Below are 23632 nucleotides of genomic sequence, written 5' to 3'. Positions count from 1 at the left end.
AGGGGGCAGCTGAAACCCTTTAGTACCACCTGTTTCAGTGGCACACTGAGGTTGCAAAGTGGCATTTTTTTCTTCTCCAATAGTTTCAAATGTTTCTTATTCAGGGTCAAACATGATAAATTCTTGGCAATATGCAAAAACTCTGGGTAATGGACACACCATGAAGCATAATCATAACAACATGTTACAGTTATATAGCATTTCAGTTTCCAAAGTACTTGTGATGGAAGGGGAAGGGGAAAGAAAGCTAATGCACTGAGTGTTTGCCCTGTGCTAGTCACTTTCCTATGTTATAGCATTTAATTTTCACCGTGTAGTTACTGAGGAGGAACCACTATTCTCATTCTATGGATGAACAAACTGAAAGTTACAGGTGATTGGAAGTTCCCGAGGTGCCAGAGTGTGGCAGGAAGAACACAGGAGATGCTGGGCGTGCAGTAGGGCTGGGTAAGGAAACAGAGGCTGCAGAGGAAAATGTGGTGAGGGCTTCCAGGGCTTGAAGCATGTCTGATTCTACTCAGAACAAACACAGGAACTGTTGGAGACTTCTGAGCAGGGGTTTCTTGATGTTCTAGGAAGATTATTCTGGGTTGTGATTTAGCGTGCCCTAGAAGAGAGAGGCTGGGAAAAGGAAGACCTGTTTATATTTTGGTTTTGCCCTTTTTTAGGGAAAACGGGGTTGCACTGTGATGAGAAGTAAAATATAATGATTGAGGCAGTGGGAATGGAAAAAGGGATGGATTCTAGAAGCAGTGGTGATGAAACTGACAGCCCCAAGGAGCACTACTGTGAGTGTTTGCACCACACTGTCCTCTGGGTCAGTGTCATAATAAACCTGCAGATCTCTGCTATCACCCATATCATTAGTGCTCATCTAGGGAACATCATCTGCAGATTTATTATGACACTTTATTGTAGTAGTGTGTCATATTCCAACAGAATCAGTTAATTATGACAATATTCTCAGGAGATGAGAGTAATGCACCAGGAGAAAGGGGCACCTTCCTCAAATTTGTACGAAGGTGCTGCATGAGCTAGCAGTGAGCAGCTCTGACCTAAGAGGTAGGAGAATTATTTTAACTATAACTTATTTATTTTTTGAGACAGAGTCTTCCTATCACCCAGGCTGGAGTGCCTCAGCCTCCTGAGTAGCTTGGGATTACAGGTGCCTGCCACCAGGCCTGGCTAATTTTTATGTTTTTTGTGGAGATGGGGTTTCACCATGTTGGCCAGGCTGGTCTCACACTTCTGACCTCAGGTGATCTGTCCTCCTCAGCCTCCTAAAGTGCTGGGATTACAGACATGAGTCACTGTGCCCAGCCCAGCCTAACTTATTTAATATTAATTTTATTATGAGCTTTAGATATCCTTGGGATTTCCAGGTGAAGATGCCTTTAAAAAGCAAATAGAAGAAGAAAACCCAGTAAATGGAAATCAAGAAAGAAAAAGAAAGTAGGAATAGCAAACTAAAAGGGAAACTTGGAGGTGGTGTTCCCTGAAGGTCTAAGAACACAAGTAAAAAAAAAATGTTAGTACTAAAAAGAGAATTTAATAAGGCGACAGAATACAAAATACTTATTTTCAGATATGTAAAAATCAATAGCTTTCTTACTCTACTGACCACAATCGGTTAAAAACTGAAATGGAAAATGATCTCATTCATAATAACTAGCAATAAATTTAACAAGAAAGATAAAACAGTCAGGGGTGGTGACTGATGCCTGTAATCCCAACACTTTGGGAGGCCCAGGTGGGATCGCTTGAGCCCAGGAGTTTGAGATCAGCCTGAGCAACAAAGGAAGGCCCCATCACTACAAAAAACATACATATATTTTTTTGAGACGGGATCTCATTCTGTCACCCAGGCTGGAGTACAGTGGCACAATCTAGGCTCACTGCAGCCTCAACCTCCCAGGCTCAAGCCATCCTCCCACCTCAGCCTCCCAAGTAGCTGGGACTACCAGTGTATGCCACCATACCCAGCTAATTTTTCTATTTTTTTTGTAGAGACAGGGTTTCCCCATGTTACCCAGGCTGGTCTTGAACTCCTGAGCTCAAGCAGTCCACTCGCCTTGGCCTCCCAAAGTTTTGGGATTACAGGCATGAGCCACCTGTGCCTGGCCGATAAAGTATAAACATAGATTTTAATTCAGTGAGAAAAGGGTAGATTCAATAAATCAAATTGGGACAAGTGACCATCTCTACGGAAGAAAATAAAGTTAGATCCTTTTCACCTTATACTGAATTAGATTCCACATTAATTAAAGATACAAATAGATAACAAAAAATTTTTTAAATAACTAGAGGAGCTGGGCATAGTGGTACTTTAGTCCCAGCTATTCAGGAGGCTGAGGCAGGATAATCTCTTGAACCCAGGAGTTCAAGGCTAGCCTGGGAAGACAGTGAGATCCTGTCTCAAAAAAACAAAAACAAAAAAACAACAACCAAAAAAAACACAAGAAACAAACAAAAATCACTACAGGAACTACTCCAAACCATAGAGAATTCATGTATTTTCATGAGTTCTCACTGGTATAAAAATTTGTCTATAATGTGAGACTTTAGATTAATTGGTCAATCCCTTTGGACATCAGTTTTCTTGTCTTTAAAATGGACATAAAAACAGTATCTACCCTACGAGATTGTTGTGAAGACTGAGAAATGAGTATTTTTATAATATTTGGGGCAAGGAAGGCTTCCTAGAGGCTATAAAGAAAAAATGGGCAGATTTGACCAATATTTGCATATAAGAGACAAAGAAGCAGCATCTCTAATATATAAGCTTCTATCTGATTACAAAAAATTTTTTTGAGACAGGCTGTCACTTCGTCACCCAGGCTGAAGTGCAATGGAACAATCATGGCTCACTGCTGCCTTGACCTCCCTGGGCTCAGGTGATCCTCCCACCTGGTGGCCCACAAAGAAGGAAGGGAAGTGCCGGGCATGGTGGTTCACACCTGTAATCCAAGCCCTTTGGAGGCCAAGGTGGATGGATCACCTGAGGTTGGGAGTTCAAGACCAGCCTGACCAACATGGTGAAACCCCGTCTTTTTAAAAAAAGAAAGAAAAGAAATTGAAGGGAAGTGATGAGGAAAAAGGATCACTGGAATGGGGTAGCCTATGCCATCCATCTGCATTAAGGGAGCCCAAACTTTAAAAGAAAGAACTACTTTTGATTTCTCTGTAGCCCTGAGATCACCAAGGTGGATAAAAATTTCGCTTAGACAGAGGAACGAGCAGGCAGTGAACTGGAGGTGGGGGTAGGGTGCAGGCTCCTCTTCCCTATCCCACAGAGTCCCTGACAACAGAAAGAGATGTGGCCAGACTCCAGTGTGGCCTCCTTCCATCTGAAAAGGTTTTGTCTGATGTGTTCTCTCTACAACTGGCTGGAGCCACCATGCCACAGAGTTAACACAATTCCATCCTGGGAAACAGCTAACAGCACACAGCCAGCCCCACCCATGCCACCCTAATTCACAGCTTTTCTCTGACTACCTAATATGCTGCATCGCACTTCTTTCCAGCCCTCCTGTTTCTAACTCTTCCTGAAGCACCAGACAGAAAAGGCAGTGGAAATTATATAGCAACTTCCTACCTTTCTTTTAATTTCTCCAGTTTCTTTACTCCCTCATATATCCCTCATACCAGATATTTTAAATAATTTTTTAAAAGGTATGACAGAGAAATCCTACATATAAAAGTTCAATAAAGCTTATGATTTGTATTTCAAGTTGTCACCATGATTTGGAATCATTTCACTGTTGGAGATGTCAAAAACAGTGTCTCAGACAAAACACATTATTGAAGTCAAAGTGCAGAGACCACAACTACCCGCCCTTCTTTACAAGCTGGGCACTGGGCAGAAAAATGGACAGGCCAACGTCTGACCCATCAGGGAGCTTCCTGGTACCTGAGAGTTATTTACAAGAATAATAGGCAGTTCACTGTGGACAACAGTAACATACTCTGGAATTCTGAGTGGGGAGATTTCTGTTACACAGATATTCATCTGGCAAAGAAAAAAAAAAGGATTTATTTCCAGGATAAAAACTACTCTGGATAAAAAGGATAGTGAAGAAAGGAAGGCACAAAGCCAACACTAGCTCTACAAGAGCAGGGGTTCTGTCTGTTTTGTTCACTGCTTTGTTGAGAACAGTGCCTGGCATATATAGCGTGGTCTCAGTAAACATTCACTGAATGAGTGAGTGAAGTTGGGGGGCGGGAGGAAGGGAAGGAAGAAGGAAGAGAAGGAGGGAGGAAGGCAGGAAGGCTGATTTTTCAGAAGCTTTAACAATAGAATTAAGTCTATGGGGAGAAAAAAATCAAATAAGCAATATGGATTCACAGAAACCTCAAAATAAAGATTAAATAAATATAACCTCAAGATTTCTTACATTATAAATGTACCCAAGAAAAACCCGAAAAGCTCACGACAAAGGTTCCACGACTTTCACAGGTGTGTACTCAGTATTTAATCAGGCTGTCCTCTGAAGCTTGTTTCTGCAGAGCACCTCTTCTAGTACCCTGGGCATGAGGCAGCGGTGAAGACGTGACAGTGAAGGAGGCTTCTGCTAGGTCCCCTGCATGTGTGGCAGCATGCCCAGAGCCTTTTCACACACCGTAGAGATGGAAAGAAATCATTTCACCAATAGCCTTGCCTCCAGGAAGCAATGCATTTGAACCACTCCAAACCGTCTATTTTCGTAGGTTCTCACTTGTACAAAAATTTGTCTCTAAATATGAAAATTTATTATCAAAAACACCGAAGAAAAAATTAAAAATAAATAAATGTGAGACTTTAGATAAGTCAGCCAATCCCCTTGCACATTAGTTTCCTCATCTTTGAAATGGACATAAATATAGTATCTACCTCATGTGACTGCTGTGAAGACTGAGAATGAATATAAAGTACAGGGCACAGTACCTGGTATACAGTAAGTGCTTGACAGAGCCGTTATTATCACAGAAGGTAAGCTTATTTTGCAAATAAAAGAGTAAGGCTTTCCTTGAGGTCTAAGCATTTCATCTTAAGGCACAGGTCTGGAGTCTCTAAGTCTTACCACGGTCTTAGTTCAAAGCCAATAAATGATCTGTGATTTACAAAAGTCCTTGCTGTTGCTAGACGTACTTCATCCTTCCTTTGAAGGTTACTGGATGCACGAAGTTCCAAATGTGCACCTTCTCACAGTATGTGAGAGCTATCTCAGGCTTCCTCAGTGGAAATGAATGTGCTATTTTTAAATTGGCCAGAAAATGACCAGACTAAACAAAATAATTGGCCAAACATGCTGGCACCTGGCTTGACTGAGGGCAGAGATAGCAGGCAGTAAGTGTGGTATCTTGGACCAAATACTAGAGGGAGTTAAGAAACTAGAGTTCAAGTGTAATTTTGCCACTTTTAGCTGGGTAAGCAAGCTCCTTTACCTCTCCTGGCCTCAGCTACCTCTTTTATAAAATGGGGTATGTATTAGATTAACTCTAAAATTCCCTTTCAGCTCTAAGACTCAGTGATTCCATGGAAATGGTAAAAACCAAGAGGATGGTTGGCAGAAGTAAAGTAACTATAAAGACATGAGGCCAGGAGGGAAGAAAAAAACTAAGAATGAGAATGAAAAGAGAAAACTCTGGGTTCGTAAGAGGAAGGATTAAGTAAGTCAAATATTATCCATAAGGGTGCAGACCAGGAGGATGAGCTGGGCTGACTGCCTAGGACAAGACTGGGTCAGGAAAATTCTAAAGGATCAGTAGCTTGGAAGACCACTTATCTTTGGAACAGCCAGGAAGAACATTGCCTCTTCAGAGACTAGGTGTTAAGAGAAAGTAACCAATGATCTGAGAGAGTGCAGAACTCCAACATCAGACTTAAAGACTCTTCAGGTCTACTGCATGGCTACAGACTACTCACATCAGAGGTGAAGGGCTCAGAATCTGAAGACTGGCTGCCTGGGTTCAGATCATGGCTCCATGACTAGCCTTGGGACCTTGGGCAAGTGATCTAACACTGATGCTGTGCCTCAGTGTCCTCATCTATAAAATGGGCATAAAACCTATAGCTACCTTATAGGAATGTTGTCAAGATTAAATGAGCCGATATATGGAAAGCCTCTTGAACAGGGTCTGGCATCTGGTACGTAATAAACAAATGTCAGTTTATTTACTTAATTTTTGCTGCAGAGTGGGATGTTTCCATGACTTGCTGCAAAGTCACTTCATTCTCCTGATTGAGAGGATTTAGGGGCAGGATTTCTTATACAAGGTTGAAATCTGTCACCTTTTTGTTCCTTGGGTGGGGTCGGGGGAAACTTCTAGCCACTGGCAGTGGTGCCTCTAGTATATCACCAAGGCTGCAGCTGCCCTTCCTCATTTCTGAGGTGCCACTGCAAGGAGCACCAGATGACCCCAGGAGTGTCAGGCAGGCCAGCACTGCAGCAAACCATATGGGGTTTCCTTTGGGGAATCTGCCACACCATTCTCCCCTTGCAGTTACTTTAAATGTACTGCTAAGTAATCTTAACTTGAAGGTAGTTGTTTTTTGATACCAGAACATTAAAAATGATATATTTTTACTTTTCCTGCCCTTTTACAGGCCCAGATTAAGTTGCACTTAATTCTCCCTCATGTGTTTCTGTTTACCCTTCATTAATTATGCAATTTTAACTTTTCTTCCAAATGCTATGCAAAATGATGTTGTTTCACATGTCTACATTCCCAGAATTATCATACATAGGAAAATATGGTGCTTCCACATCCACATTTACAAGTAAAAGCAAAACTTTAATAGACTCCACAACGTTTAAGAGCTAAAGCCACACCCTTCCAATGCTCCCTCTCGTTCTCTACAACTGAGCTCTAAGGACTCACTTTATTTCCATCTGCAAGGCAAAATATTAATCTGAAGTGGTCCAAATAATCTGGCTACTTGATGAGACACTAATATTTCTGGAATGTTTAAACTATGATTCAGAGAAGGAACAATCACTGTTCATTGACAATGCCCCATTTCTCTATTCAATCGTGGATGGAGATTTACTTTACAGGACTGGGGAAGAAGCTAATGCCATCAACCAGGTCAGGAAGACTCATCAGAAGTTGCTGTTAGTGAGGCTGTGGGGGAGGACAGTCAGGAAAGGAGACTGGTGTGTCTGAAGAAGGGGCACAGACTGGCCTAACTGACAAGTTTCTCCTGCTGCTTCCTCCTGAGAGGTCTTCGTAGGAGTTTCAGCCTGCATGTTTTTTTTTTAAGCTCTGTTGATAACATTTCAAAAGCAACCTTCCCAGTAAATACAAGGAAGTTATATGTGGAATATTAAAATGAAATATATGAGCTGTTGACATTTAAAAAAACAAAAACTCATTAGGTAAAGTTCTTATCTTACAATGCTCCCTTCCTCTGATTTTGATACAATTTTGGAAACCTTTCCATGACTTCCTAAGTGTACAAAAATAGCTTTCAGTGGAGACCCAATGCAAGACTACTTCAGATGGTTTTTATGACTGATTAGGTCTTAAAGAATGACGTTACGATTATAAAGCTTAAATACATTTTTTGAAAGCATTTTTTCCTAAAGTTATGATACATTCTAAAGGTTCTGGAACATGGCTACACAATAAATTCTATAACTCAGTTGTGATATTAATATATATATTCTACATGGCCAAATAAGATAAACATCGCCAAAAAAACCCCAAAATAATACCCCCTTTCTCAAAAAGTAAATTTGTTTATACACACACACACATAAAATTGGAGGCAGGGTCTCACTACATTGCCCAGGCTGGTCTTGAACTCCTGGGCTCAAGCAATCCTTTTGCCTCAGCTTCCCAAAGTGTTGGGATTATAGTTTTAAACCAGCACACGTACATTTCAACTCTTATTACGTGTTATACTATTCTCAAAAGGAAACCCCTCATATAGTGTGTCAGACTATGAACTCTTATACCACTGATGCACTGTTACTAAATTTAAGGGTTTTTAAAATTCTATTTACTGGCAAATTGACGTACTTTTGAGCACTAAATTAAGTGAGCTGTGACAGAGAGAAGGACTAAACTGAAAGAGTGGGATATACCTAGACAAAACCCTAGCCCAAAAGGCCAAGGACAGTTAGAGGACCTTTAGAAGCAAGCTGAACTCAGTTGCTTTCAACAAACCAATAGCTATGCATTAAATATGTATTACAGACAGGAATCACAGGAGAGAAAAGGATGAGATGCAGTCAAATCCTTATGGGCAAACACACTCGTCCCTTCCATGTGTATTCTGCAACTTGGGGGTTTGAATTTGGCTCTACCAGATGTTCCTCTAGCAAGTTTCTTAATCCCTCTGAGCTTTGGTTTCTTAATCTGTAAAATGGGGATAATAAACCCTATCTCATAGAATTTTAGTGGGGACTGAACTAAAGGAGACAATATAGGGAGGGGGCCTCTCTTCCGGTATCAATAAAAGTTACTTCCTTTCCTATCATATACTGTCAAGAAAACCATATCTAGTAAGTAGTAAATGTAGCATTTTACCTGGAAAAGGTCTGTCTTCATCACGCCCATGCAGAGGAACTGCCTTATTTTCTGACATGTACTTCTTGGCAATGGGCAAGGACATCAGCCTAATGTGATGAATGAGTGAGCGCCAGGTGTGAGCTCCAGAAAGCACTGGCTCGGGTGTTAATGGGCTGAAAGGTTGAATCACAAAGTAGGCAGTGAGCATGATTAATCCCAAGGTTGCGAGAACCTGCAAGGAAAGATAGAAAAGGCATTAGTAATCATCCCAGCAAACAAAATACCTTAAAACCAAGACCAAAAAAAAAATAGGCCACTTCTGCTATTTCCAATGTCCCTTAAGAACTAATCCATTTTCACAAACAAGCAACTTAATGTTACTTCTAGAAGAATTTAGAAATTGAGAACTACGAGGACTGCAAGGCTCACCAAGCTGCTACCACATAATCAGAAGCTATGTCCACCATTTAAAAATACACAAAGGAGCTGGGTACAGTGGCTCACATCTGGAATCCCAGCACTTTGGGAGGTCAAGGCAGGTGGATCACCTGAGGTCAGCAGTTCGAGACCAGCCTGACCAACATGGTGAAATTCCCATCTCTACTAAGAATACAAAATTAGCCAGGCATGGTGGTGCATGCCTGTAACCCCAGCTACTTGGGAGGCTGAGGCAGGAGAATTACTTGAACCTGGAAGGCCGAAGTTACAGTGAGCCGAGATAGCACCACTGCACTCCAGCCTAGGCAACAAGAGCTAAATTCTGTCTCAAAAAAATAAAATAAAATAAATACACAAAGGCTGGGTGCAGTGGCTCACACCTGTAACCTCAGCACTTTGGGAGACTGAGGCGGGCAGATCACTTGAGACCAGCCTGGGCAACATGGAAAAAAACCCATCTCTACAAAAAATAGAAAAAAATAGAAAAATTAGCCAGGTGTGATGGCGTGTGTCTGTGGTCCCAGGTACTTGGGAGGCTGAGATGGGAACATCAACTGAGTCTGGGAGTTCAAGGCTGCAGTGAGCCATGATGGTACCACTGCACTCCAGCCTGGGCAACAGTGTGACCTTGTCTTGAAAAATAAAAAATTTGGCCAGTTCTGGTGGTTCATGCCTGTAATCCTAATACTTTGGGAAGCTGAGGCGGGCAGATCCCTTGAGGTCTGAAAAAAATATAAAAATTAGCCAGGTATGGTGCCGCATGTCTGTAATCCCAGCTACTTGGGATGCTGAAGCAGGAGAATCATTTGAACCTGGGTGGCAGAGGTTGCAGTGAGCTGAGATCATGCCACTGCACTCCAGCCTGTGGACCAGAGCGAGACTATCTCAAACACACACACACACACACACACACACACCCCAAGGCTGAGCGTGGTGGCTCACACCCACAATCCCAGCACTTTGGGAGGCTGAGGCGGGCAGATCATCTGAGGTTGGGAGTTCAAGACCAGCCTGACCAATGTGGAAATACTAAAAATACAAAATTGGCTGGGCGTGGTGGTGCATCCCTGTAATCCTAGCTACTCAGGAGAACTGGGGCAGGAGAATCCCTTGAACCCAGGAGGTGGAGGTTGCGGTGAGCTGAGATTGCAGTATTACACTCCAGCCTTGGCAATAAGAGCAAGACTCCGTCTCAAAAACAAACAAACACATGCACACACACACCCCAAACAAATAATAAAAATTAAATAAGTAAATAAGAATACACAAATATAACTATAAATATGCAGCTTTCATCTAGGACCTTTAACAACACAGTCAAATTTCCTAGTAACACACGGTAACAAGAGCGAAGGCCAATTTATTCACGGAAAAATAATCAGTTAACTGACTATTGTTATCTGATCCATAGGATCAGATAACAATATAGTATCTGTGAAGATACTGTGAAGTATCTGTGAAGAATGTTGAAGAGTTTGTGCTCTGTCGAAGCGATTACCAACTCAGGACACATTTTTACCTTATACAAGGCTATAAGGAGAGGATGCTGGGGGGGTGCCCTCTGAGGTTCATTCTTTTCCAGCAGCTGTCTGATAAATTTTTCAATTGCCTTCTCTGACATGCCACACTGATGGCCTGTCTGTCTCACCAAATCAACAGTCTCTGCAAGTTTGTCATAAATGCTGAGCTCGTTGGCAGCAAGATCCATGTCTTCCAACAGAAAATCCCTGAGAGAGACGGAGAGAAAATAAATGTAAAAAGAAAGGTGGTTTCTTTAGGGACCTCCTTCTCAAAGCTACATGACCATCTACAGAGAAGGACCGGTTTTGTGTTTTCCTCAATCCTCTGCAGACCAATACTTTTATAAAACACAATGAATACACTGAGACAACGTCAAACTGCCATACAAGTTTTAAAAGATTAGTTAACTGTGGGCTAGGAACAGTGTACAGACCTGCACTAGTTCCCAAGCACTGAGGAGCACTGGTCTAGAGCACAATATATCCTAATGGGACCCTGAAGCACTAACGACATCCAAAAAGATTTCTGACACCAATGCCAGGAGAGCTGCTACTGGTAATTTCCTAAAATTAAAAAAAAAAAAATGGATTATGAACAGTATTGTTGATCAATTATTTCTTTTCAATTATACCATTTGCTTTTAGCAACACGAGAGGAAGAGCTGATCACTGAAGGTGAGATTTACTGAGAGCAAAGGGCTGATAAGTTTTGTTCTTGGCAGAGCAAAGATTTTAGACAACACAAAAACTATGGCATGCAGCTTGCAGTCCTCATACTTTTCTTTCCCCTTTTTAAAAAAAAATTCTTCTAGAGCAACCAGAGTCCTTATGCTTTTCTACAAATACAATTTTAGAAAATAAAGGGCACATTATATTTATTTTATATATTCAAAAGACCTAAGATTTTTAACTAATTTTAAAATTCAATTTGTGTTCTTATATAGTTATTTTAAAGCGAGATTGTTTCATCGTGTCCATAGAATAAAAGGTAAAAAGTAATGGGGCAAAGTAGAGTTCTCTTTGCACCATTTGTAAAATAAAATTTAAAAGTTCCAAGGCGGGGCGTAGCCTGTAATCCCAGCACTTCAGAAGGCCAGGGCAGGAGGATTGCTTGAGACCTGGAGTTTAAGACCAGGCTGGGCAATATAATGAGACCTCGCATCTACAAAAAAAAAGAAAAGAAAAATTTTAAAAATCAGCTTGGTCTGGTGGCACACACCTGTAGTCCCAGCTACTTGGGAGGCTGAGGTAGGAGGACTGCTTGAGCCCAGGAGTTTAAAGCTGCAGTGAGCTATGATCACACTACTGCACTCCAGCCTGGGAGACAGAATGAGATCCCATTTCTAGAGAAATAAAATCAGATAAAATAATTAAATAGTTATTTTAAAAAGTGTTTATGTTATAAAACAATATTTTTCTTCACTTACAGGAAGAAGAAGTGTTTCTTCGGGTTTATGCTTTCTTCCACTGGGCTTTTTTTTTTTTTTTAAATACATAGGGTCCTTTTATATCACATACTTCATTCCTACAATGCTTCTAGCCTCAAAAAGCACTGACATAGAGAGTGCGGCAGAAAAAAAAAAAAAAAAAAAAAAAAAAAAAAAAAAAAAAAGCACTGACATAGTACATGTGTATCCTCTCAGTAAGGAGATGCTGCCACCTGCAGGATGGAGGACACAGTCATGTTGTTCCAACACAACCCAGCACACACCAGCACATCTCCTCTTCCAGCAGTGTGCCTTCCAATCACTCCTGTTTGCCCTCTTTATGACTATTAAGTGTTTAATTCATTAGGGCTTAACGTGGCTTGCCCATTAGAATCACCTAAAGAGCCTTTAATAAATGCTCATACCTGGGCCTCAACTCAGACCAATTAAATCAGAATCAGAAGACTTCAAATGGTTAAACGGCATGTAATCTAGACTTGGAGGAACTGGGGGAAGGAGAGAAGAACCCACCACGCTATGCCCCCCACATTCAGATAAAAGGATGGTACAAACTACATTTGAGACTTGAACAACATGGGTTTGAACTGTGTGGGTCCACTTAAAAGCTGATTTTTTTCAACCAACCCAGGATCGAAAATACAATATTTTCAGGATGCAAAAACTTCATATACATATACAGAAGTATGACTTTTTGTATAAACATATTCTGCAGAACCAACTGTGAAATTTGAATCTGCAAGGATTTGGGTGTATGTGAAGATCCTGGAACCAATACCCCACATATACCAAAGGACAACTATATATTTTTAAATGTATTATTTTCAATACATGAGGCTAGGACAACTCGATATCCACACATGAAAGAATGAAGCTAGACCTTTCTTTTTTTTGAGATGGAGTCACTTAAACCTTGGAGGCAGAGGTTGCAATGAGCCGAGATTACACTCCTGGGTGACAGAGTGAGACTCCATCTCAAAAAAAAGATACAAATGACCAAAAAACACAAAAAAGATATGCAACATCATTAACTATCAGAGAAATGCAGATCAACATCACAATAAGATACCATTTCACATCCACTGGGATAGCTACAATCAAGAAGTCAAATAAAAAGTGTTGGCAAGGACATGGAAGAACTGAAACTCTTGTAGACTGCTGGTAGGAATATAAAATGGTATAGTCACTGTGGAAAACAATTTGGCAGTTCCTCAAAAAGTTAAACATAGTTATCATATGACCCAGTAGTTCCACCCCTATGTACGTACCTAAGAGAACTGAAAACTTATGTCCACACAAAAACTTGTGCACAAATGTTATTAATTAACAGTCCCAAAATGGAAGCAATCCAATGTCCATGAACTGATGAAAGGATAATCACAATGTGGTAGATCCAAATAATGCAAAATTACTGGACGATAAAAAGGAATGCAGTACTGATATGTGATACAACATGGATGAGCCCTTGAAAACAGTATGCTAAGTGAAAGAAGTCACAAAAGACTACAGATGATATAACTGCATTTAGGTGAGAAGTCAGAAATAGGCAAATCTTTTTTTTAATACCTTTTTAATAAACCTGCAAGGAATAGGTAAGTCTATAGACATATAAAGTAAGTTTTCAGATGGGAAGTGACTTATCTGAGACCACCCAGTCAGTTGTCACCTGAGCCTCATCTGGACCTCACATTCGTTTCACTAAGCCATTTTTGATTAGCAGCCAGGAGGATGGATTACAAAGTATTAAGAGCCATACTAACAGTAACACCAAAAAACCTCAGAAATTAAGATGCAGCATTTCCAATTAAAAATAAGTCAGAAGTAGATGATCTCTGGAAGATGAGATCACAGCTGATTTTTATTTTCTTTGTGATTTTTGTATTTCCCAAAGATTTCCTGTATCAATTTCATAATCTCAAAATTCTTACAGTCACTTCTAAGGAACATCATCGGGCACAAAATGAGACAGAAATGGGCAGCAATGCATGACTGTGGCATCACAGGGAAGAAGCACAGTATGATTTCCCACGCCATGATGTTTTGGTTCTCCGTAGAGTTGTATTCAAATACTACAACTGGAAAAATGGAACAGCATTGGACTTGAAGACAAGCTTTGCCAATTGCTAGTGACATAATTTTGCTTAAATTACTTGGTCTATTTCTGCATCCTAAAAATAAAAGGAATGGATCACAAAGTCTTTAGAATCTCGCTCTAAAATTCTAAGAATGTAGGAACACTTCAGGAAAGAGAAAAATTCAATTCATCAGAAATTAAAGACTCATGTTCAATTGCATTCCTATTCCTGTTCCCACCCTACATGCCAGGTGCCTTGCTAAACACTTAAAAACATTATCTCAGTAATCACCACTGTGATTCCATGAGGTAGCTGTGATCAATCCCATTTTATAGACATTCAAGGCTTGGAAAGGCTTCGTAACTTGCCAGGGTTGGGTTGGTTCATGCTGCCTCCCTTACCACGTATTTTCCTATTCTGAGCTGGCAGTTTGGAAACCACATGTCCCTTGATCACAGCTGAGCGGCTGAGAACTGGAAAATGACTGACTACAATGATTCCTGCGAATAAAGTGGAAATTTATTACAGTATTTTTCACATCTTGGTTTTGTGACCAGTGATTCTGAGATGGCATTTTCCTGTTTAAATTAACAGGAAATTTATGGAAGCTAGTAGGAATAATATTTATTTAAATACATTACTCTTCTGTACCTGTCCTCAAGCGATCCACTCACCTTGGCCTCCCAAAGTGCTGAGATTACAGGCATGAGCTACTGGGCCTGGCCTGTAAGCCCTTTCGATACACATAAAAATCTTATTAAACTCTCAGTTTGTATCACAAAAAAATAAATAGGTTTCTTTTCTTGTTGGGTAATTCAATTAGAATGATATTACAACACTGAATATATTTTTGCAACCCATGTATCCTTCTTCCCAGAGATTGTGACACATTTCTCAAGTTATCAGAAACCCAATTAATAGCAACTTGGTGATGTTTCTAAGAACACCTGTGGATTTTGAGGATAAGCCCTCCTTTTGGCTTTGGTTATATCAGTAGTCCTAAACTGGAAAAGATTCTGCCCCCAGGGATGCCTGGAGACATTTTATATTGTCTCACTAGAGGGACACTATTGGCATTTGGCTGGATGGGATGGTAATTAAATAACAAAATATCTCATCTCTTAAAAAAAAAATCAAACACAAGGTCATTGCTATGCATCAAGCATGAGAGGATTGATGAAACCAGCTGAGGCTTGATGGCAATCCATCTTCCTGCAGAAAGTAGTTCCAACTCTGGCAGAAGTAAGCTTTGCCACAGAGGGAAGTTCTGAAGAGTGAGCTTGGTTCTAATGGTGGCACAGACCTGCAAGGGCACAGGCCAGATAGATAACTAGTGAAGTTAAAAAGATCCAAATACTGCTGGGTGCAGTGGCTCACACCTGTAATCCTACCACTTTGGGAGGCCAAAGTGGGTAGATTGCCTGAGCTCAGAAATTCAAGACCAGCCTGGGCAACACAGTGAAACCCCATCTCTACTAAAACACAAAAGATTAGCTGGGCATGGCAGTGTGTGCCTATAGTCCTAGCTACTTGGGAGGCTAAAGCAGGGGAATCACACCACTGCACTCCAGCCTGAGTGACAGAGCAAGACTCAATCTCCCAATAAATAAATAAATAAATAAAGATAAAAGTTTCATGCACCACCTCAGATATACTATGTTGCCAGAATTGTTAGGAGTGGAGGCCAGGTGCAGAAGTTTTCAAGCCTCTTCTCTGCTGATTAAAGGCATACTCCCCAATTAAGAGATACTACTTTAGAACAATAGTTCTCAATTAGGGTAATCCTGCCCCAAAGGGGACATCTGGCAATGTCTGAATGTGGAAAGGAGTTGGGCATAGCGGTACATGCCTATAGTCCCAGCTACTTGGGAGGCTGAGGCAGGAGGATCACTTGAGGCCAGCAGTTAGAGGCTGCAGTGAGTTATGATCACGCCTGCGAATAGCAACTGTATTCCAGCCTGGGCAACATAAGGAGGCTCTATCTCTCTAAAAAACAATTAAAAATCAACAAACTGGAGGAGTATTACTAGCATTTAGTGGACAAAGACTAAATATCCTGCAATGCACAGGAGAGCCTCCTCCCATCCCTCCTCAAAACCAGGTCAAGAAAGCTTGCTTCCAAGAGAGGCCTCTGGGAGGTAAGCCAGGGAGTTGTTTCACTTCTGGAGTACTTCAGAAACAGGAGGAGACAACTGAGAGATCTCATGAGATGTTCTCCACGATTCCTTCCGGGCCTCAATCTATGAAGAAACAGGGTAGAGGCATATCTGACAGAAAAACTTTGATAGAACTTACCAATACAAATATGTGTTTAAAGCCGAAAACAGGGTGAGAGAAATGTAAACTTCTCTTTTGCCCTGTTTAACAGAGAACTAACTCCTCATAGATATAAGTAAGTCCTGAACACTGATATGCCATTACCCTGGAGGTTCTGTTTTCTAAGAGCTATGCCAGCGAGGCAACTCTAAGATAGAAAACTGATTCATCTAGTTAAAGCACAAAAGGGGAAACAGTACAGTTCAAAAGTAAGTCTCCAAAGTCCATCTAGATATGTCCCAATCTTCAACACTAGGAACTATGTCCAGAGCAAGTTACAGTTTCTTTTTCCCTTACTTGCTTCTTTAATGTTACACTACCTATGTAGTATAGTACCCATTCTTTAGTGTTATGAATATATTCCATTCTATTTTATCCAGTGATTCCCACTAATGGAAGATATGTTCTAGTAAAGAAGCGTTCCTTAGATTATAATAAAAACCATTATGAAGAAACAAACATCAATTAAAAGGAAAAATAACTGATAAAACATTAAAATAATAAATATGATTTAAAAGAGTAATATAAAACTACAATGAATGCTGAAACTTTACAATCAAGGTACAGAGAGGGCACAGTGGCTAACTCTTGTAATCCCAGTGCTTTTCGAGGCAGAGATGGGTGGATCATGGATCACTTGAGGCCAGGAGTTTGAGATCAGCCTGGACAACAGGGCAAAACCTCGTCTCTATTAAAACACAAAAATTAGCCAGGCATGGTGGTACACACCTGTAATCCCAACTACTCGGGAGGCTGAGGCACAAGAATCGCTTGAACCTGGAAGGTGGAGGTTGCAATGAGCAGAGATCACACCATGGCACTCCAGTCTGGGCAACAGAGTGAGACTCTGTCTCAAAAAATAAAAAATAATGAAAAAAAATGTAGTATATACACACAATGGAATATTATTCAGCCTTAAAAAAGAAAGAAATCCTGTCATTTGTAACAACAGGATGGACTGGAAGACATTATGTTAGGTGAAATAAGCCAGACATAGAAGGATAAATACTACGTGATACTGTTAGGGTCACAGCAAGGCAAGCCCATAGACCCCCCTCCCCGTTCTCCCCTGCTAAGCTAAGCTCACAACAAAAACAGCCTCGAGCCTTGCAAACAGGGCACCTGGGTTCCAGGATGTAGGATTAAGCAGAATGTTAGCACCTAAGAACCAAAATGTGGTTTTTCTTAGACTAGCACCAGGCTACCTGCAAACCCCCTATGTAACCCCAATAGTCTGTAAGCCAGGCTGCTGCCTTCACTGACTGTGGTAAGGTAGTCAGCTTGGCAGGTTGAAATAAAATAAACTTGATCCTGGGTCTGCCTCTCCATCCTTTTGGTCAACCTCACATTTTGGTGCCAAAACCTGGGACAGGAGTAGGTGCTAGCTGCTCTTTCTCTCTCTCTTTTCCTGTTCCCGCAGCTAGCCCCCCATCACAAACCCCTTTCCAGGCCCAGGAGGGAAACTCCAGACCTCCATTGCCAACTGCAGTTATCATCTAAATCATCACCTCCCGGCCGGTAAGTTGAATAGAGATTTGCCCCCATCCGGGTTCCTCAACTGTTGTTTTCTGTCCAAAAGTCCCAGTACTGGGCTGAGCTGAAGACACCCTTCTGGCCCCAAGGGCCAGTGTCCTGTAATCTTGGGATGCTTAATTCGACAGTTACTATTCCAAATTCACTGTCTTAGGTGAAGGAAACAGGGCAAAGGACACTCTCTCCTGTCTTCCTTCTCCTCGGCAGCCTCCTCCTCCTCCGGCCTTTCGACACGGGGTCCAGACAGTCCGTTCCATCTAAAACTATCCCCCTGCTGAATTAGGATGCCTCCTCCAAAATCTAGACACCCTTGGCCTCTGGTCTGAAGTCAGGCCAAAAAAACTAATTTTCTATTGCAATACAGCCTGGCCCCAATATAAATTACACAACGGTTTTCGGTAGGCTGATAATGGTATTTTCTTTCCCTTTTTTAAAAAAAATATATTTTTTATTGCATTTTAGGTTTTGGGGTACATGTGAAGAACATGCAAGATTGTTGCATAGGTACATACATGGCAATGTGGTTTGCTGCCTTCCTCCCCATCACCTACATCTTGCATTTCTCCCCACGTTATCCCTCCCCAACTCCCCACCCCCTGCCGTCCCTCCCCTAGTTCCCCCCTACAGACCCCAGTGTGTGATGCTCCCCTCCCTGTGTCCACGTGTTCTCATTGTTCATCACCTTCCTACGAGTGAGAACACTCGGTGTTTGATTTTCTGTTCTTATGTGAGTTTACTGAGAATGATGGTTTCCAGGTTCATCCAACAAACATATGAAAAAATGCTCATCATCACTGGTCATTAGAGATAATGGTATTTTCAATTTCAACATTCTCTGGGAGGGACCTTGACCATTTCTGCCACTGCAATGGTAAATGGTCTGAGGTTCCCTGTGTTCAGGCTTTCTTTACCCTCTGCAACCCCTCTTCCCTCTGTCAGTCCTGCTCCACTTTCCAAATCCTCCTCACCCGCTCAAAACCCACCTCAACCCCTCCCACGGCCCTGATGGATGATGCATTCTCTTTCAACCCAGCTGACTTCCCTTCTCTCCACCAATGCCCAAGCCTCCATCAGGACACCCTGAACCTCCACCTTATACCCCAGCTCCAGCTATTCCCTTGTCCCCTCCTCCCCTCTTCAACCCAATCCCCCACCCTCAGCTTCCAACTCCGACTCCTCTCCATCTCCACCCCACACCCACTCCCAGCATCCCCCACAGCCAGCTCCCTTACTCCTCCTTCGTGAAATGGTGGGGATGGAAGGCAGAGTCCATGTTCATGTCCCCTTCTCTCTATCTGATCTCTCCCAAATTAAAAAGCACCTTGGGTCCTTCTTCTCCAATCCAGACACTTACATCAAAGGATTTAAATATCTTACTCAGTCTTATAAACTTCCTGGCATAATCTCTATATTATCCTCTCCTCTACTCTCCTCCCCAAAGAGAAGGAAAGAGTGTGGCTTGCAGCATAGGCACATGCTGATGCCTTTCATCGACAGGACCCTACTAAACCCGTAGGGGTGGCTGCTGCCCCTGAGAGGAACTGGCCTGGGAATATTAGCCTACAGATCCTGGCCGGGCATCTTGTTACCATATAATTACTTGCTTTATTGCAGGCCTTAACAAAGCTGTAAACTTTGTTTAAAACTCAAAATTTCCCAAAAGGCAGACAAAAATCCTGCCCAGTTATTTTCTGCTTACAGAGGCCTTCCAAAAAATACACCTGTGCTAATCCTGCCCTCAAAAAGGCACCATAGTTCTTTTTTTATTTATTTAGAGATGGGGTTTCACCATGTTGGTCAGCCTGGTCTCGAACTCCTGACCTCGTGATCCGTCCACCTCGGCCTCCCAAAGTGCTGGGATTACAGGCATGAGCCACTGTGCCCAGCCGAAAAGGCACCATAGTTCTTAACTCTCGTTTTATCTCCCAGTCTGCTCCAGACATCCGGCACAAACTTAAAAAGGCTAAAGATGGCCCTCAAATCCCACAACAAGGCCTCCTTAACCTGGCCTTCAAGGTCTTCAACAAAAGGGATGAACAAAGTAAAAGAGACAAGGCCCAGAGAGATTGTGCTAAGTATTGGCTTCTAGCAGCCATTCACCAACCTAAACAGCCTGGCTATGGTACCCAGGGGCACAAAAGACCCCATAGCAGTATACCTCCAAGGGCATGTTTCAAGTGCAACAAGGAAAGCCATTAGGTGCAGGCATGTCCCAATCCATGGGCACCAAAGACCCCTTGCCCCATCTGCCAGCAGACAGGCCACTGGAAATCTGACTGTCCTCTCAACGGGCAGAAGAAAAGTCTGTACCTCCAACCTGCAACCCCATCACCAAAACAAAAGGTGAAGATTTGCTTGCACTCCCACAGCTCCTTGGCTTAACCGCTGAAAACTGACAGGGCCCAGGGCCCCCGGCCCCATCCACCATCACTGTATCGGAGCCCAGGGTAACTCTGTTAGTAGCAGGTAAGCCAATCTCTTTTTAATCAATACCAAGGCCACCTACTCAATTACCAGGACCAACTCGTCCCTCACAGGTCTCAGCTGTGGAGGCTGACGGACTCATCTCACGTCCACAGGCCACCAGACCCCTTACTTGTTCCTTATTTACTACCATTTTCTCACACTCTTTCCTTATCGTGCCTCCCATCCTCCCCCAGTTCTAGGCAGGAACCTGAATCACCAATGGCCCGCTTATTTACCAACTCCTCCAAGCTGCACACCTCCCAGCTAAGGCAGGAGTTATACACCACCAAAAGCACCAAACAGGAGCAAATAAAATCTGAAAAGTAAACAGAAGGGCCAAGAAGGCACAAAAAAGCCTCCTTTTCCTCTGCCCCTGCCCCTCTCCTCCTCGTCACCCCCACAATTCAACCCCAGTATTCCCCCACCAAAAAAGCTTCCCTCAAGAACAAACCAAAAGAAGTCTAACAACTCTTCAGCAATCCTTCCGTATCTGCACGCCCCTGTAGCTTCTCCTTTGCCCTTACTTCTATTCCCTCCACCTATTCACCTCACTAAAAAACATAACCTCAAGTTGTCGTGTATGCTCTGTCACTTCCTCTCAAGGGGCCCTCTGCTCTCCTCCTATCCCTACACATCAGCTAAAAAAAACAGCCTCTCCCCACAGCACACAAAATATTAAAAGTTCTCTCCTCTCTCCTTGTTGCCACATGACAGAAGATCTTAACTCACCTTTTCCTTGCTCATCTGCAAGAGAGTTTAATGATCCACAGGACTCTATTGGCCACCCCATGAACCCTCTAAAAAACGCCACCTCTCCATACAGCCCCTACCATCTCCTTCCCCCAGATACAGACTCCAGTTCTTCCTCAAGTTCCTAACTCTCTTAGCCCCACTGCCTCTGCTCACTCACAGTCCCTTCTCACTTCCACAAGACTCGAACAATCTCCCAGTCTCTCTCACTCCTTGTTATTGTGCCCCAGCTCTATACTTGCGTCCTGTTGCTAAACATGTTTTTCCCTTTCCTCTACTGCCTACTCAGCTTCCCAATTTCTCAGCCCTGTGACCACATTCCCATTCGCTTCTCACACACCGTCCAAAAGGGCTCTGCCTTTGTAGACAAATCCCTCGCCCTCACTAGAAACTATCCCACTGCCTTCACTACCAGAGCTACCAAACTTCTCTCTGCATATACTGCCAATTACGACCACACAAAACTCCCTCACCCTGCTATCCAAAGTCCTATGACCCTCCACACCAAAAAACTTGGCCAAGCCCCCTTACGTGTCACCTCTTCCAATGCACACACACACGTAGGCACCATCCCTCCCTCCACCTGTGGCTCAACTCAAACCATCTCCCATTCCTCTTCCCATATCTCACTCCAAGTAAACTATTCAGTTTCCCCTGAAGCTAACCGCCTCTTCACCCAGCCCTTCTGCATTACCTCCTCTTCTGCTTCTCAAACATGGAAACCCCTTCCCCAGACAGGAGCTCTCAAAGGGGTCTCTCTCCCCTCCTCACTCTAGGTGACTAAAGCTGGATCAAGTCCCTCCAAACAAGGAACCTACACACTCCAACACCTATTGTCAATCCACTTGTCACGTAAGGGGGCTTGGCCAAGTTTTGTGGTGTGGAGGGTCATAGGACTTTGGATAGCAGGGTGTTTACATGAACACCGCAGGCATCCTCTTCCTCTGCTGATCCACAACATACTTGTCTCCCTACTGACTGGACAGGTACTTGCACCCTAGTCCACCTTACCCCCAACATTAACCTTGTCCCTCCAAACCAAAAACTCCCTGTCCCTGCTATACTACACGCCCAAAAACAATACAGTTCATTCTCTTAGTAGTAACCCTTGGAGTCATGACTAGTGTCAGGTTAATTTCCATTCCATCATCATATTTCCAGTCACTCTTCCAAAACTTCCAATGGTCACACACACACACACAAATAGCAAACTCACTCACCTCCAAAACCAACTAGACTCTTTAGCAGTAGTCACTACACAAACTGCAGAGGCCTAGACCTCCTCACTGCTGACAAAAGGAAGCCTGTACCTCTTTTTAAATAAACAATGCTATTTCTACCTCAGCAAATCTAGGTTAGTACAAAATACTATCAAAAGGCTCAAAGACCAAACCCCCCATTAAAAAAAAAAAGAAACAATTCTCCTGCCTGGCCCTCCTGGCCCAGCTGGTCTCTCAGCTCCTGGGCCCCTAGGCTGCTTCCCCTGCTCGGCCCTGCTATAATCCTCCTCCTCTTTTTGGTCTTTGGCCCTTGCCTCTTACATCTTTTCACCCAGTTTTTGCAGAATCAATTACAAGCTTTTACCCATGACATAATACAAAATATAATGGTGTTCTAGGACTACGAAGTTGCAAGCCAGCCTCACCCTAACCAGTGTCCCTAGTCAACATGAAGCAGTTAGAAACGAAAAAGTGTGCCCCTTCTCCCTTTCTTTATATGTATATATACACACACACACACACACACACACACACACACACACACACACACATATATCTCAAAATACTGGAATCTTAGGGTCACAGCAAGGCAAACCCATAGAATCCCCGTTCTCCCCTGCTAAGCTAAGCTCACAACAAAAACAGCCTCAAGCCTTGCAAACAGGGCACCTGGGTTCTAGGATGTAGGATGGTGACCCAATTAAGCAGAATGTTAGCACCTAAGAACCAAAATGTGTTTTTTCTTAGACTAGCACCAGGCTACCTGCAAACCCCCTATATAACCCCCATAGTCTGTAAGCCAGGCTGCTGCCTTCACTGCCTGTGGCGAGGCAGCCAGCCTGGCAGGTTGAAATAAACTTGCTAAACCTGACCCTGGATCTGCCTCTCCATCCTTTCAGTCAACCTGACATTTCTACGTGATACCTCTGGTACCATTAATCTAAAATAGCTAAAGGCATAGAAACAAAGAACAGAATGGTGGTTGCTGGAGGCTTCAGGCAGAAAGAAACAGGGCAAAGAATACAAAGTTTCAATTATACAAGATGAGTAATTCCTAGAGACCCACTGTACACAGTGCCTAGAGTTAACAATACTGTATTGTATATTAACAATATGCTAAGAAGGTAGGTCTTATGTTAAGTGTTCTTACTGCTAATAATAATAAAAAGAAGGCAGGAGGAAACTTTGACGCGATGGGTAGGTTAACAGCACAGATTGTGGTGATGGTTTCACAGGGGTATACTTATCTCCAAATTCATCAAGTTGTATACATTAAATACATACAGCTTTTTGTACAAAAACAGTACAATGAACATCAGTGTATCCTTCACTTAGATTCACCAGTTGTTTACATTTGGCTATATTTTCTTTCT

The 23632-nt window shown here is 42.5% G+C and overlaps 1 protein-coding gene across 3 annotated transcripts in view; it reads right to left on the bottom strand.

Moving 5' to 3' along the window:
- Positions 1 to 23632, bottom strand: part of C4H6orf89 (chromosome 4 C6orf89 homolog) — a 44423-nt gene that overhangs the window by 16978 nt on the left and 3813 nt on the right. Inside the window, exons 2-5 of one of the 3 annotated variants that reach the window (XM_054253935.2) lie at positions 11674 to 11797; positions 10889 to 11018; positions 10454 to 10661; positions 8515 to 8728 (exon numbers count right to left, since the gene is read on the bottom strand). In XM_054253935.2, the coding sequence (XP_054109910.1) occupies positions 8515 to 8728; positions 10454 to 10642 (403 nt within the window). In that variant the 5' untranslated portion in view covers positions 10643 to 10661; positions 10889 to 11018; positions 11674 to 11797. The remainder of the gene's footprint in view (positions 1 to 8514; positions 8729 to 10453; positions 10662 to 10888; positions 11019 to 11673; positions 11798 to 23632) is intronic. The other 2 variants (XM_035295500.3, XM_035295498.3) reach the window with 2 other exon arrangements.

The sequence above is a fragment of the Callithrix jacchus genome, chromosome 4 (assembly GCF_049354715.1).
Source record: "Callithrix jacchus isolate 240 chromosome 4, calJac240_pri, whole genome shotgun sequence".
Classification (NCBI taxonomy): domain Eukaryota; kingdom Metazoa; phylum Chordata; class Mammalia; order Primates; family Cebidae; genus Callithrix; species Callithrix jacchus.
Note: the sequence above shows the minus strand (reverse complement) of the source record. Positions and strands in the feature narration are given on the sequence as shown.